Here is a 16,944-nt window from a genome sequence, read left to right as displayed (position 1 = left end):
CACATAAACAGGGCTAGTCCACAACAGCTTTGTGCTGAGCAGACATCTGTCAAAAAATGTCAATGTGAGAATTATTCTTCATGAGGAAGGGTGAACAAGAGCCGAGGGATTTGTTTAACTGAACAGTTCATTGAGCCTGAGTCTCTCCTCACAAAGATGCAAATATCTCCTCATACAGCCAGTGTACAAGAGGAGATTCAAACTCAGTCCACAGGGGATTAAAATAACTTACCTACTCCGTCTTTAATGTTTTCAGTAATTGGCTTGTTCTTAGTATCTGAAAAATATATTTGGGTTATAGATCACTGCACACTCTCATTGACAATAATGCAATCACCTAGGCAAGAATCCAGATAAAGATAATGAAACTATAGTCACCACTTTTGATTTTTAATGAACCTAAGGGAGTTAGGTGCTCAAATATCATTAGATACCAATGGGATGTGGGCACCTAATTCTCTTAGTATCCTTTGAAAACCCAGCCACTGTGAACGGTATTCATTAAAGTCTCACCCTGACAGAGGCAAGTTGAAGGAACAGAGGAATGCTTCTCTCTTATTCTCTAGATCCACTTTGTCCTCACTGAGAGCTCTTTGGAAATAACTTGTGAAAATTATACTCATCAGTTCTGGGAACATTTCCTATTTCCATGGCAAAGCTTTCTGATGCAGATAGATCTTGAAAAAAATACAATGAACTTTGGCCCTTGTGGAGGGAGGTCTCATTTCAGTTTCAAGAATCTCCACGTTTTTTTGGTTTGTCTCTTCTACTACTCTGGCTCTACTAGGAAGCCAAATTACAACTAATTTAGCCATGGCTACTTACATAGAATCGTAGAAATGAAGGAAAGGAACGAGCCTTGATAGGTCATCTAGTCCAGTTCTGTGCACTGAGGCAGGACAAAGTATTATCTACACCATCCCTGACAGGTGTTTGTTAATCTGTTCTTAAAGACTTCGTGTGTCAGAGATTCCACAACCTCCTTAGGGAATTTATTCCTGTGCTTCACTACCCTCACAGGAAGTTTTTCCTAATATCTAGCCTAAATCTCTCTTGCTGCAATTTAATCACAATGCTTCTTGTCCTGTCCTCAGTGGTTAAGGGGAACAATTTATCACCCACCTCTTGATAAAAATCTTTTATGAATTGAAAACTGTTGTCATGACCCCCCTCAGTCTTATGTGTGCAAATAAAGCTCTTGCTTAATATTTTGGGAGTGCAATGAAAATTCCACCTCCCCGCAGAGAAGGAGTCTCTTTTTATTTCCAGAAACTCACAATTACTCAGTGGTAGCCGCCCCACAGGACAGAGAATCCATACAAAACATTGGACTTTAAAGCTCTGGGAGTGGGCTGTGAATACTTGGTCTGAGGACCCATTAGGAACTGTGTTCATACAGATTTAGATGTGTCACCTAGAGACGATGAGGGTGAGGATTATTGTTTGCTCTGAAAGACTAGAAGACAGGACCCCCAGTGATCTTGGCAAATGCAGTAAGCTAGATTCTTCTGTCATTTACTGATGTGTAAATTTATAGTAACTGCAATGACTTCCTCTTCCCAACGTATGCCACTGTTGCAGAGAATAGAATAGGACTACAGAATGCCCAAATCCTATAAGCTGCAGTATTCATTGGACAGATTGGTAAGTAGGTTTAAAGCCAGAAGGGACCATTAGGTCATCTAGTCTGATCTATTGTATAGCATGGGTCACACAATTTCATACAGTTACTTTCACCAAGCCTGTCAACTTGTGTTTAACTAAAGTATGTCTTACAGAAAGGCATCCAAGCACGCTTTGAAGCCAAAGAGATCAAGATTCCACCACTTCCCCTGGAAGTTTGTTCATAGAACATCAGTATTGGAAGGGATCTCAGGAGGTCACCTAGTTCAACCCCCTTGCTCAAAGCAGGACCAATCCCCAGACAGATTTTTGCAGCAGATCCCTAAATGGCCCCCTCAAGGATTGAGCTCACAACCCTACGTTTAGCAGGCGATTGCTCAAACCACTGAGCTATGCCAATGGCTAGTCACTCTTGTCATTAATATATGTGCCTTATTTCTCACTTTGATTTGTCCATCTTTAACTTCCTGCCATTGCTTCTTTTTATGCCTTTCCCTGATAGATTTGAGAGTATGCCTGTATTTTCTCACTGTGAAAGTATTTAAACACCATAACCTAATCACCCCTTGGACTTCTTTTTCATATATTAAACAGACTGAGCTCCTTAAATTTCTCATTGTATAAGACTTGGTATCATTTCTGTGACACATCTCTGCATTCATCTTCAATGTCTCAATGTCTCATTTTCAAATATGGACATCAGAATCAGACACAGTATTCAAGTATCAATTTCAGGCAATGGATTGGGAATCAATTTAAGGCAGTTGTACTCCTGGCTTTGCCAAAAGTTTTCTAGGTGATATTTGAGAAGTCACGTAGGCTGGGATTTGTAAGGTATTAAACACTCATATCCCATTGAATATCAATTTTAACTTGTTGAGATTCCTTTGAATTTCCCCATTTTATTTCTTATTGAACCTCAGTTCCCCATCCTGAATTTTTGAAAGCTTCTCAGATACTTTGGTGGTGACCATCAAAGAGTTGCCATATTATTTAAGAAACAGGAGATTCAGGGGAGGCTTTGGTCCTGAGCACACATTTAGGAAACAGAAAACATGAGAATTACTCATGAGACTATGTCATTAACAATCTGGATATGATTATTTTCTCAAGCAGGAGTAGATCAGAAGCAATTCCACAGCTGTCAATGCAATGGTGCTAGTCTGAAAATGTGTTAGCAATCACTTTACTTGCAAGGGTGTCATAAGCAGATAGCTAAGGGTTAATGTCTCTTTCACCTGAAGCACCTGACCAGAGGACCAATCAGGAAACCGGATTTTTTCAACTTTGGGTGGAGGGAATTTTGTGTCTGAGGTCTTTGTTTTCTGTCTGCCTGCTTTCTCTGAGCTTTGGAGAAGTAGTTTCTACTTTCTAGTCTTCTGTTTCTAAGTGTAAGGACAAAGAGATCAGATAGTAAGTTATATGGTTTCTTTTCTTTGGTATTTGCATGAATATAAGTGCTGGAGTGCTTTGATTTGTATTCTTTTTGAATAAGGTTGTTTATTCAATATTCTTTTAAGCAATCGACCCTGTATTTTATCACCTTAATACAGAGAGACCATTTGTATGTATTTTTCCTTTCTTTTTTATATAAAGCTTTCTTTTAAGACCTGTTGAAGTTTTCTTTACTGGGAAATTTCAGGGAAATTGAGTCTGTACTCACCAGGGAATTGGTGGGAGGAAGAAATCGGGGAGATCTGTGTGTTGGATTTGCTAGCCTGATTTTGCATTCCCTCTGGGGGAATAGGAAAGTGTTTTTGGTTTCCAGGACTGGGAACGGAGAGGGGGAGTCACTCTGTTTGGATTCACAGAGCTTGTGTCTGTGTATCTCTCCAGGAGCACCTGGAGGGGGGAAGGGAAAAAGGATTATTTCCCTTGGTTGTGAGACTCAAGGGATTTGGGTCTTGGGGTCCCCAGGGAAGGTTTTTCAGGGGGACCAGAGTGCCCCAAAACACTCTAATTTTTTGGGTGGTGGCAGCAGGTACCAGGTCCAAGCTGGTAACTAAGCTTGGAGGTTTTCATGCTAACCCCCATATTTTGGACGCTAAGGTCCAAATCTGGGACTAAGGTTATGACAAAGGGGTTTCCTGATCAGACTTGTAGGCTATGGGGCTCTAAGGGAGGCATGTGATCTAGGTTTTTTAAGCAGTTATTCTGAATAAAGCCAGTCTAGATCAAGGTGGGGAGAGTTTTGCCTCTCTGTCTTAGGGGGAAGACTGCTTTTTCTCTCTCTGTTTTTATTTCCTGAGTATTAAGGTCCTGTTTTTGCTTTTTTTTAAATAAAGTAATATTACACTGCAACCTTATAGCAAGAGTATTTAATGCTTTTATCCAACTTCTCTGTTTGAATGCTATGAACATAAAAGCAGTTACAGTTATAGGGTCAGAGTGAAAGATCCAAGATTATATATACCTACCTGGTGAAAAGCCTCCAGGTGAAGCTCCTGCTGGCTCACCGTACAATGAGCCTTCCATATCACCTGAAAATGTCATAAGGATTTCCAGTCATTTCACGCAGCCACAGACAATAACACAAATATCAAAGAGCTCATTTAAACTGAAAACTTAGGTCAATTTAGCTACTTCATTCAAAAGTGTGAAAAATTCACACCCCTGAGAGATGTAGTAAAGCTGACCTAAGCTCCAGTATAGATACAGGTAGTTTGATGGAAGAATTAGCCAAGCTACCTCCTCTCAAGGGGGTAGACTAACTACAATGATGGAAAAAACCCTTCCATCACTGCAGGAAGTATTGACAAGACAGCACCATGGTGACACAACTGCAGCACCATAGCTGTGCCATTGTAACAACTGTAGTAGTGTAGACAAGGCCTAAGAAACAGCACACATATAAGAATGAAGACATTCTCCAATAGCTCAAGGGTCACAGTGAGCCACTGAGGCTAGTATAAACCGCCTAGAAGCGCAGGACCCACGGGGGTAAGGTCAGAGCTCTGCCACAATAGCTACAATGAAGCAATGTGGCATTGCTATTGAATAAATGGAACACATGAACTTCAGAAAATATTGCACAAAAAAAGCTGGAGATGAAATTGCTTGGTCACCCTTCCTATTATAATTAGTTAATAAATGGTTAACAGATGTTATAAGCTCACTGAAGACAGAAGCAGTGTGCATTATAGACAGGGATAAGCACACCAGTAAAATATATTATGGTTGCTTATACCCTATAACTAAAATAACCTGTTGAGCTGCTGGATCCTATAATAATTGATTAGCCATTTATTTATTTAAAAATCTATTGATCCTTTATGAACTCTTTATGAGCTGTTTGTGAATGCACCTATAATATGAAATGTGATGAAGCATTTCCAAGTAATAATAGGTAGCAAAACTGCAAAATGTAAGAGGAATGGTATACCTTGTGTTTATGAAATATTTCCATTTTTGCTTTCCTGTTTCTCTGTGATTTCAAATTCTCCATCAGTGAAAAAGTAAAACTCCACCTCTTTCAGGACTTCCAAAAGCTCAGGCCAACATCTAATTTATTCTTCCTTGCTTTAAAGTATACAAGAGAAAATGAACATTTAAAATAGTAACATAGGAAGTGCTGAAGTACTGAATCAGCCTCTAGGTCCATCTAGCTCTGACTGCTACCATGGACCTTGTTCAGTACCAGATGTATTTCAGAGTATTTCAGAGAGGGTGGAGATAGATAGATAGATAGATTCTTTTGTTTTATTTAAAGTTATTTTTGTAACGTGGTAATGGGTCAAGTGGCTACATTTTCAAGCTTAACAGAGTGAAAGTCACCTCTGCTACTTGCTTCAGATTTAGAGTCTCTAGGAACACATAAATACCAAGGGTAGTGACAACACAGACATTCACAAGCACAAGGTCCAGTCTCTTTTACAAGTTTTGTTAAAATTACAATTAAAGCTATGATTACCCAACCATATAGAAATCCTATACAGACTTATGCAGAAGTTACAAATATAGTTATATTCACAGTCTTAACAATAGTGTTGTGGTCTGGTGGGTCTCTCATGGATTGATCATCAGTAAAGGGATGATTTATGCTGGAATTTCCCATAGGGAGCTGAATTTTCCTGCTGTTGGCACCCTCTTTCTCTAATGTTAGTCTGTCTATATCTACGTTCTGTGCATGTCCATAAAAGTATTAACCCTCCTTTTCCTTATTGGTCTGATGACCCCTAGAAACTAAAGGGACCCTGATTTCTATAGGTTGTTTACATTCTTTTTATTCTTATCAGCATTGACACATAGCCTACATCCTGTAGCTAAGACATGTCGGAAACAGATAAAATTAATCTTCCAGATAATGTTTTGCAATATTACCACTTGGTTCCTCTTTCCCTGTAATCTTAGGGTATCTGGTTATTGTTCAGTCACTTACTTATGTCAGTGTTTCTTAGCTCCAAGGCCTAAAATAGCTAAGCTAAAATCTTGTAGGCATGAGCCTACAGGCCTTGTGTTTCAACTCTACTTACTTCTATACCTAATACATAATTATCCCTTCTAACTGCTCATCAATCTTATTCTTCTATAATCCTACAATTTAACTCTCTTTAGCATACAGTGATGATATCTGACATAATATGTTAGTTAATTATAACATCACACAATAAATGAACAATAAACTAAAATAATTGTCTACAGTAGAAAATAGATAGATTGAAGATAGAGCGATAGAAAAGAGAGAGGGAGACAGAAAGAGAGAGAGATCCCGGGATGTAGAAGGCAGCCAATTTTTTTTTCAGATACCCAACCGCTTTTGAATTTCAATCAGATTCGGGCACCCAACTCTTATGGATCTGCAGAAAATTCTAGCCATATTAGTAATGTGCTACAAAAGCCCTCTTGCTACAAAAGAAAAGAGAATGTCTACATTCACACGCTTTCAATTCTTTTAAAGTTAATTATAAAGAAATATAAATAGACACATAGATAAAAAATATAGATGATACAAGATAGATAAATAGAAGCCAGATAGATAGAAGAGAGACAGTAGAAGATAGATATATAGATAAATAGATGGATAGATAGATAGATCGCTCTCCTGTGATTTTCAAGCCAACCTATTTTTTTTCCAGACACCCAACTCCTTTTGGATTTGAGCATTCAACTCTCGTAGTCTCTGCTGAAAATTCTAGCCATATTAGTAATGTATTTCCCTCTTGCTGCAAAAGAACAGAGACATTGTTCATTCACACAGCCTCAGTTATTTTAAAGTTAATTTATGAACAAAGAAAATCAGCCCAGTCCAGTGTTGTCATTGGCCTTGTTCTCTGACAGATCCTCTCAAGAGAGCATACACAAGGAGTTGACCCAGAAGAGAAGCATTGTGGAACACAGCTGGCCCTGTTCTCTTCAGTGGATGTCAGGATATACATCTATAATCATGATGTAACACTGAAAAATAGGCTTTGAGTGCCCCTAAATAACCTGCCAATCACCCTCTTGGTTTGTTGTTCCCAAGATATGTGCCTCCAGTCCAGGGTAATAAAGGAAAATACTTGGAGAACATGTAAGTAACCTTCTGATAAAGTGACTGACATGGGCAGTATTATTTTCAAAGCAAAGTATCTTTTTATTAATGTATCTAATAATCCCTACTAGATTGTACTCTAAAATTCTCTTATTGTAAATTAAAGAGCAGCTAGACCACAAGAGCGCACAGTATAAATGATTCTAAGCAGTTCACTTTGCTACAGAAGGCCAGGCCATAACAAATCACAGACAACGGTTTATAACATTTGTTAAATACTATAATTAAAAACTAGCAGGCTTACTGTGCCCTTTGGCTTTGCGGCATTTTTTTCTTGTTGCTGTTTGCTGCTTGCACCTTCTGCTTCTCTCTAGTCAGCTCTGGCCAGTCAGCTCTGCTTCTCTGTCTGTGGTCAGGTCTCTCGGCAGCTTTTAACTTCTTTCCAGCAGCTCTTCTGGCCAGCACCTACTTGTCTTCTGCCTGTCGATGGTCTGCCCTTTATACTGCCCTAGCTTTTAGTGCTTTTATACGATCTATTCTTAACCTTAGATAACATATGCTCACTGTCATGCATTAACTCATCCTTGGATGTTGCCAATATTTCCCACATGCACACTCCAGATGTTTACTTAAGAGCTATGACCTTCCCTAATGAGCTTTTTGTCGTTGTGCTATAGTGGACCCCCTTGGATTTTTGCTAATGACCTTTAATAACCCTTAGAACCTTCTACTTGGCCTGCTCCATCTAGAAACACTTTGTGGCTGTGCCTCATTCTACGCTCAGCTCTGGTCATGTGATCTTTATTGTCCAATGGTAAGTGACTGCAGCTGTCAATGGGAGCCATGCAGAGGGAGCTTGGGGTAGGGGCAGTGTGTGGAGGGAGGATCATATCACTGCTCCCAGGGAGCATCACAATAAGCTGGGTAGGGAGCCTGCCAGCCCCTTCAACCACCCCACCCGGAAACACCGGGGTTCCCAGGCTGTTCCCACCCAAGCACCCACGGTGACCTACGGACTGCCATCCCACAAGATTTAGTCTGGGGTATATAGTACAAGCCACGGACAGATCATGGTCTGTGAATGTTCTTTTTACTGCCCATGACCTGTCCATGACTTTTACTAAAAACACCTCTGATTGAAATATAGCCTTATTGTTGATCCTCTCTCTAAATAGGTGGATGAATTCCCCTTAAGGCAAATGCTGCTTTAGCTACAACAGTCTTAGTGGAACTAGTCTTCTCTCGATGGAGACTCCACAGCTGGGCAGAGCCAGACAAAGGAACACATTTTACTGGGCAAGTTTTCCAAATGGGTTTTCAGTTCTTGGGAGTGCAAAAAAATTGCACTTTCCAAATAGGCCTAAATCATCAGGGATGGTAGAGTGAACAAATTGCGCCATCAAATTAATGCTGCAGAATCGGGTAGATTCCAACAGAATGCAATGGGGACACTCTAATTCCTCTCATTTTAATGACACTCAGGGCAAATTCAACTCCCTCCACAGGCCGTACAACCATTGAGGTAATGACTGGGCCAACCATGTGAATGCTGCAGCATCTCTTGAGGCATGCCAGTGGCACACAGCTAGAGAGAGTCAAACTGGAGACCTATCTACACTCATTGAAGAAACATTTAAGCAGATTCACTTGCCAGTAGCTGTTAAATTGGGAAAATCCAAACAAAAGACAAAAGGCTACTCTGATAAAGGTGAAAGAGAAAGCACTTGGAAAATTGGAAATCAGATGATGCTCCTATCATATGTTGTACCAGAATGCAATTTCTGTAACCAATGAACTGGGTCACACTATATTATGGATGAACTCAGTTCCTCTCTGTATACAGAATTAGGATCACGAAAGAGAAAAGAAAGGTGACTAGATTCTATCATGCTAATCACTTAATATTGTACCATACAAGAAATATATTTCTACAGGCAGAGGAACCAGAGACATGTACTGCAAAAGAGGAAGTAGAGAATTAGAAACAGGCAGCCTAGAAGAGCGAAAAGAAAAAAAAATGCATGTCATAACAACGCTGATTCTGCAATACTGCTGTAATGCTGCACTTCTAACAAAACAACCAGACTGTTCCAGTAAAACAAGACCCTCCAAGGCAAATGAAAATTATTTTGGGACTAGCCTCAAACTTGCCTCTTGAGGCTCAGGATCCAATGATAAGAGTGATCTGGGCACGAGAACGAATAAGCCAAGATAGAATCATAGAAGATAAGGGTTAGAAGAGACCTCAGGAGGTAACCTAGTCCACCCCCTTGCTCAAAACAGGACCAACACTAACTAAATCATCCCAGCCAGGGCTTTGTCAAGCTTATAAGGATGGAGATTCTACCATCTCCCTAGGTAACCCATTCCAGTGCTTCAACACCCTCCTAGTGAAATAGTGTTTCCTAATATCCAACCTAGATCTCCACCACTACAACTTGAGACCATTGCTTCTTTTTCTGTCATCTACCGCTACTCAGAACAGCCAAGATCCATCCTTAAGGGCTACAAAGGATTACACCACATCTTTCAACTAAAATTTTCTTTGAATGGGATATCAATCCGCACAAGAACAATTTATAACTAAGACTTGTGATAAAATACTGTTTACCGCATGGACTAATGGTACAATTTTAAAAAATACTTAAGGTGTAAAGTCATATGTCAAGTCTGTATAGATAGCAGTACATCTAGCATTGAAAGATGAGCACTGTGGAAGGATTGTGTATTATGGAAGGATTTTCCATTGGGGGTCCAGAAATTTGGAGGAATCTATATACATTATTTTCCAAAAAAAATTTAGTTAGTCAAACAGTTCTTCCGACCAATCATAACAAATTTAATCAAAAGGTTAAAGGAGTAATAGGTGAGAAACTTGTTCTTGAATATGACATAGAAAAAATGATCAAATGACTTTGTTAAATTGAAGGAAAAAATCACTCCCTTAAAAGTAATCCTCCATCCCCCTCAGGTAGTTAGAATCATAGAATATCAGGGTTGGAAGGGACCTTAGGAGGTTATCTAGTCCAACCCCCTGCTCAGAACAGGACCAATCCCCAGACAGATTTTTACCTCAGTTCCCTGAATGGTCCCCTGAAGGGCTGAACTCACTACCCTGGGTTTAGCAACCCAATGTTCAAACCATGGAGCCTTTCCTCCCCTAGGTGAAGGATGCAGTTAAATCCCCCCTCCCTCTTCTCTTCAGTAGACTAAATAATCCCAGTTCCCTCAGCCTCCCCTTGTCAATCATGTGCCCCTGCCCCCTAATCATTTTCATTGCCCTCTGCTAGGGGGTCAAAACTGGATGCAGTATTCCAGGTTTGGCCTCACCAGTGCCAGAGAGAGGAATAATCACTTCCCTCGATCTGCTGGAAATGTTCCTACTAATATAGTTCAATATGCCATTAGCTTTCTTGGCAACAAAGGCAAACTGATGACTCATAGCCTGCATCTCGTCCACTGTAATCCCCAGGTCCTTTTCTGCAGAACTCTTTCTTAGCCAGTAAGTCCCCAGCCTGTAGCAGTGCATGAGATTCTTCCCTCCTAAGTGCAGAACTCTGCACTTGTCTTTGTTGAACCTCATGAGATGTCTTTTAGCCCAATTCTCCAATTTGTCTAGCTCACCCAGGACCCTATCCCTATCCTCCAGCATATCTACCTCTCCCCCCAGCTTACTGTCATCTGCAAACTTGCTGAGGGTGGAATTTATCCAATCATCCAGATCATTAATAAAGATCTTGAACAAAATTGTCCCCCGGACTAACCCCCGGGGCACTCCACTTGATTCTGGCTGCCAACTAGACATTGAGACATCAATCACTACTTGTTGAGCCCGACAATCTGGCCAGCTTTCTATCCACCTTTTAGTCCATTCAGCCAATCCATACTTTTTTATATTGCTGGCAAGAATACTGTGGGAGATCATATCAAAAGCTTTGCTACAGTCAAGATATATCACATCTACTGCTTTCCCCGTATCCACAGTGCCAGTTTTCTCATCAAAGAAGGCAATCAGATTGATCAGGCATGACTTGGCCTTAGGGAATCCATGTTGACTGTTCTTGATCAACCTTCCTCTCCTCCAAGTGCTTCAAAATGGATTTTTTGAGGGCCTGCTCCTTGATTTTGCCGGGGACTGAAGTGAGGCTGTAGTTCTCCTGGTTTTCTTTCTTCCCTTTTTAAAATATAGGCAATATCTTTTTGCCTTTTTCCAGTCATCTGGGACCTCCCAGTTGCTGCTCTCACCATTAAACATTACACGAAGACTCTCAAGAGGATTTTCTCCAGTTTCAAACTGGAGCTCTGTCTGCTCAGAAATCGGACTGATCTGTTACATACAATGCAGTGCTTCCACCTTTCCTCCTGTATCTGTCCTTCCTGAACAGTTTATACCCATCCATGACAGTGCTCCAGTCATGTGAACTGCCCCACCAAGTTCCTGATATTCCAATCACATCATTGTTCCTTGACTTCCAATTCTTCCTGCTTTTTTCCCAGGTTTCTTGTGTTCGTGTACATACATCTAAGATAACAAGCCAATTGCGCTACTTTCTCAGTATGAATCAGGAGGCTTCCTGTCTTGTACCCTCCTCCTTGTGTTTCTTCCTGGTATCATGCTACCCCACTTCATCTGGGCTTAGGTAACTATCCCCAGGGGAAGCTAGTTTAAAGCCCTCCTCACTAGGTTAGCAAGCCTGCCTGCAAAGATGCTCTTCCCTCTCTTCTTTAGGTGGATCCCATCTCTTCCTAGCAATCCTTCTTCCCAGAACTGCATCCCATGGTTGAAGTAATCAAAGTCCTCTGCACCACCTGCATAACCACGCATTTACCTCCACAATTTGACTGTCTCTACCTGAGCCTTTTCCTTCAATAAGGAGGATGGACTAGAACACAACTTGCACCTCAAACTCTTTTATCCTTCTACCCAGAGCCATGAAGTGTGCTTTGGTCCACACAAGATCATTCTTGACAGTACCATTAGTGCCCATATAGAAAAGTAGGAAGGGGTAGTGGTCCGAGGTCTTGGTCAGTCTCGATAAACACTCCATCACACCCTGGATTCTAGCTTCAGGCAAGAAGCACACCATCCTAAAGCTAAGAGAGAGATTCTCAACAGACCCTCATCTTACTGATCAGTCCCATCGGAGAGACTATTCTCATACTTCAAAGGTGTGTTCAACCGCTTAGCTCAGAACAGCACACAGCACACAGTGCCTTCATCCTCTATCCCACATTTACTGTGCAGTGGACCTGGAACAAGACTTTACATCAGGGGTTGACAACCTTTCAGAAGTGGTTGCTGGGTCTTCATTTATTCACTCTAATTTAAGGTTTTGTGCACAAGTAATGCATTTGAACATTTTTAGAAGGTCTTGTTCAATAAGTCTATAATATATAATTAAACTATTGTTGTATGTAAAGTAAATAATGTTTTTAAAATGTTTAAGAGGCTTCATTTAAAATTAAATAAAATGCAGAGCACCCAGGACCAATGGCCAGGTCCCAGGCAGTGTGAGTGTCACTGAAAATCAGCTCGTTTGTCACTTTCAGCAGCCGTGCCATAGGTTGCCTACCCCGCTTTACATCATGGGAAGTAGAGACCAGACTTACAAAGATCAAAACCACAGCCCCAGGAAAAGACAGCATTTGCTATAAATTCCTGAAAAAAAAAAAGAGACCCTGGTTGTTTCATATTAAATGCCATTTTCAACAAATGCAAAAACAAATTCTGCCACACCCCATCTCCTGGAAGAAGTCTATGATGGTGCTTATCTACAAGAAAGGTAAGCAAGCCAATCCCAGAAACTGGAGACCCATCACTCTCTACTCCATCATGTACAAACTGTATGCCAGCTGCCTTGCATCTAGGATACAGACTGGTCTGTGAAAAGAGGAGCCATCAGCTCCATCCAGAAAAGCTTCATGTCCTGCACAGGGTGTTATGAACACAGCTTTCTTCTTCAGACTGCCATCCACACAGCCAGGAGGGCACAGAGGCAATATGTTATAGCGTGGATATGCTGGATAATGCTTTTGGACTGATGCCCCACCAGCATATTTTTGCCATGCTGAGAGAGTTTAGGATGCTTGAAAACTTTCTCCAACTGATACCTTAACTTTATGAAGGCTGCACAACCACCATCCACTCCATGGAAGGAGAGACACCTGAAATTCCTATCCACAGCGGTATGAAGCAAGGTTGTCCCCTCAGCCCCATCATTTTCAACTTATCCACGGAGCTGCTCTTTTGAGCCATCTCCAGCAGGCTAAGCGATTTCGACCTGTACCGCAACAGCATGAATGTCCTGACCTACGCAGATGATCTGGTCCTGATCGCAGGCAACCTCGAGAGTCTCCAACAAATGCTTGATGTCACCAGCCAGGCTGCCAACTGGATGGGACTCTGCTTCAACACTAGGAAGTGCACATCCCTGCATATCAATGGCAGCAGAAGGGACTTGGTCCAGATGAGGCTGTTTCAGATCCAGGATGAACCCATGATCTTCCTTGAGGACAGGCAAATGTACCAACATCTCAGCATGTCCACAGGTTTCAAAGTCCAGCAAACATGTGAGGATACCATTGCGGAGATACTACATGTGGCCAGGATCGACTCCTCCATACTCGCAACATGGCAGAAGATCAACACCTTGAACAGCTTCCTGATCCCCCATATCTCATTAGTTTGAAAGTATCTACCATGGTGAAGTACCTCTTAACAAGGCAGACAACACCATCAGGAAGCTATTGATTCTCCCCAGAGAGTCAGCAATGAACTAGTGTACATCTTGCATGGACAGGGAGGTGCCAATGTCCCTCCTATGGATGATCTCTGCAACGTTCTGGTGATCACTCATGCCTTACACCTTCTGGTGTGCTCGGATTCCATGGTGAGGAGCATTGCACAAAGTGCTATGCAGGATGTCATCAAGAAGCAAATCGCAAGTACCCCCTCCAATCAAGATGTCACCACCTACCTGAGTGGCTCACTGGAAGGTGAATTTGGAAGAGATGGGGGAACTGATTGACTCTGGACTCGTGCCCACAATGTTATGCGATGACTGGAGATACGCATCAGCTGCTGCTTGATGTGGTGCGAGGAATGCCAAGATCTGGAAGTCCTGGTGCCATAGATGAAGAATGTAGAGCACACAATCATCACTCTCTGAGCTATAACCATGCTGGAAAGGACCCTGAAGGATGCCATCCGGGGTCAATACTTTGAAAATCTGAAATGGAAGTTGGAGTTCGAGGTGATGTGCAAGTGGGATGCCAGCAACCACTTCCACTTGCTGACTGGAGGTTCATTCACAGAGCCCAATTCAGCTGTGTCCTGCTGAATGGAGCCATCTGCCATGGAAATCAGGACAAATGATGCAGGAAGTGTGGCTATGCCAATGAGACACTACTCCACTTCCTGTGTAGCTGCAAGCCCCATTCCAAAACCAGGGAGCTGCGATATAACACCATCCATGATCGTCTAGTCAGAGCCATCCCACCACCCATAGGGAAAATGGCTGTGAACTCTGCCACCCCTGGAACTGATAGCCAACTGCGACTGGACATCATCAGCACCAACGAGGACCAGAAGAAGATCATGATGGTGGACTTCACAGTTTTCTTTGAGAACAGGACTCCAGCCTCCCACAGTGCCTGAGCTCAAAGGTGGAGAAATACGCCCATCTGGCTGAAACCTTGAGAACTAAGGGTTACCATATTCAGACACAAATGCTGATCATAGGAGCCCTGGGCACATGGGACCTCAGTAATGAGCGAGTGTTGAGAGAATTCAGAATCTGTCAGCACTATGCTCAGCTGATGCAGCAACTCATGGTATCGGACGTCATCAGGTGGTCAAGGGATATGTACATAGAACTCATCACCAGACATCAGCAATACCAGGAAGGATGAGTTATAGTGCCAATGAGAAGCACAGTGGGGAAAATAACTGTAATACTTTCCATATGGATTGTATTTTCTAAATGTACATCCTACCCTAAATTCTCAATTACTTAAGGACAATCTGCACTCATTATCAGTGATTTCAGTTCCATTGTTGCTGCAACAAGACTCTCTCTTGAATCTTAACCAGTTCTGTTTTTACACAGTGAAGAGAGGAAGGGTCAGATGGTGTGTAGGACCTCATCAGTTTCAAGTATTTATCCCCAACCTCTCTCAGCTCCACTGGGCTTTGCCACACATGTCTGCTACCTAGCAAGTACAGTTTAGTTGAGGAGAGTCCCTCAATCAGGGTATGCCAAGCACTGTTCTGATGCCCTTGATTCACACAACAAGTATAACAACCCTTTATTGCCTGTGCCCCCAATAACAAAGTGATTTGTGATCCAACACCAGCCAAAAGAGATCATTTTGGCAAGGCAGTCCCATCATGATGAGCACCTAATCAGGGTGGGTGTCTCCATGCAAACAAGGTCAGCCCCTGAAGTCCTCTTCCCCAGCTCAGACCCTGCTGACAAATCCATACAAACTATTGATTTAGTTTTGCTACTTGATTTTCACAAAAGGATGAGCCAAAAGACCTGCTCAAAGGAATCATACATACTCTACAAATCAACTCTAATTATTTCCATTTTGTTATACTCTAGCCAAAAAATAACGTTTGTCTCTCAGTTTATATACGAGGGAACTGACCATGAGATGTTGGGACATGTAGAAGACAGAGAATAATTTTTTAAACATTCTCAGTTGATAGATTTTTGTTAAGATATAAACAATTATGAGACTCAATTGAAAAATAAGAAATGTTTCTATCCCCAGTCAGGCTGGATGGTGGAGATGTAGCAGGTCTCCAAGCAGAACAGGTTCCCCAGGAATAAGTACATGGGTGTGTGAAGGTGCTGATCAGCTACAACTAGCACAACGATGAGCACGTTTCCAGCCATCACCATAAAGTAGATCACTAGAGATAGCGTAAAGAAAAGAAATGTAGGTCAGGGAGATTCCTGAATCACAGAAGAATTAATTCCATGATGGATATTTGATTTCCTCAGTCTTTGATTGTCATGGAGTAAACCTAAGAAAGAACAAACAGTATAATTTAATTTGTAGAAGGTAAACCTAAATGTTCACATAGCAGCCTCAGTTTAATTTCATCATTATCAATATCCCATCTCAGGCACCTGATTTACGAGCCCAAAGTTTAGTCCAAGAATGTGAATTTGGAAGACAGCTGTGTGATATTTTGGTTTTTGTTTTGTTTTATTTGTTTTGATTAACCCATGTATCCAGAGTGGCAAAGACAAGTTTGATAATTGATTTATCTCTACAAGATCTGCTCTAGGAATTATTTTGGGGCAGTTCTATGGCTTGTGCTACACAGGAAGTCAGACTAGAAGCTCATGATGGTCCCTTCTGGCCTCGGAATCTGTGACTCTATAAATATAGGTGGAATGGGATCAGTGGGGCCAAAGATGTACACAGAGCCTCTTGTGATAATTGGACCTACAAATTTACCCTAATTTTAAGCTCAACTGTAAAAAATGAGTGAAAGTTCATAAATTGTCACTATAAATTTTTATACAAAATTGTTTATGAAAAGATGTAAGAAGGAAACAGAAAACTGAAATAATTTAAATAGAAAGGCTTTTATTGATACTACGCATGGTCTGTGTTAAGATTATGACTAGTAAAGAAGAAAACCAGAGGACCAAAAATCAGTGTACTGATATCAGTGTATCAAAAATTAGCCCTCACTTGTGGACAAAATAATATTCTCCTTATCATATGTGCAATGAGCCTCAGGTGGCATGTGACCAGGATGCATCACTGAATTTGGTCTGCTGCTTGAATCATTAGCTTCCCCAGCCAGGGCCAGGTACTGACAGGGAGTG

The 16,944-nt window shown here is 41.5% G+C and overlaps 1 protein-coding gene across 1 annotated transcript in view; it reads right to left on the bottom strand.

Annotated features, from left to right (window-relative positions):
* LOC127031290 (cytosolic phospholipase A2 gamma-like) overlaps window positions 1-4,098 on the bottom strand; it is a 51,346-nt gene extending 47,248 nt beyond the window's left edge. Inside the window, exons 1-2 of the mRNA XM_050918039.1 lie at window positions 4,041-4,098; window positions 233-277 (exon numbers count right to left, since the gene is read on the bottom strand). Of these exons, the coding sequence (XP_050773996.1) occupies window positions 233-277; window positions 4,041-4,098 (103 nt within the window). The remainder of the gene's footprint in view (window positions 1-232; window positions 278-4,040) is intronic.
* Between the last annotated feature and the right edge of the window lie 12,846 nt (window positions 4,099-16,944).

This window comes from Gopherus flavomarginatus, chromosome 11 (genome assembly GCF_025201925.1).
Source record: "Gopherus flavomarginatus isolate rGopFla2 chromosome 11, rGopFla2.mat.asm, whole genome shotgun sequence".
Lineage (NCBI taxonomy): Eukaryota > Metazoa > Chordata > Testudines > Testudinidae > Gopherus > Gopherus flavomarginatus.
Note: the sequence above shows the minus strand (reverse complement) of the source record. Positions and strands in the feature narration are given on the sequence as shown.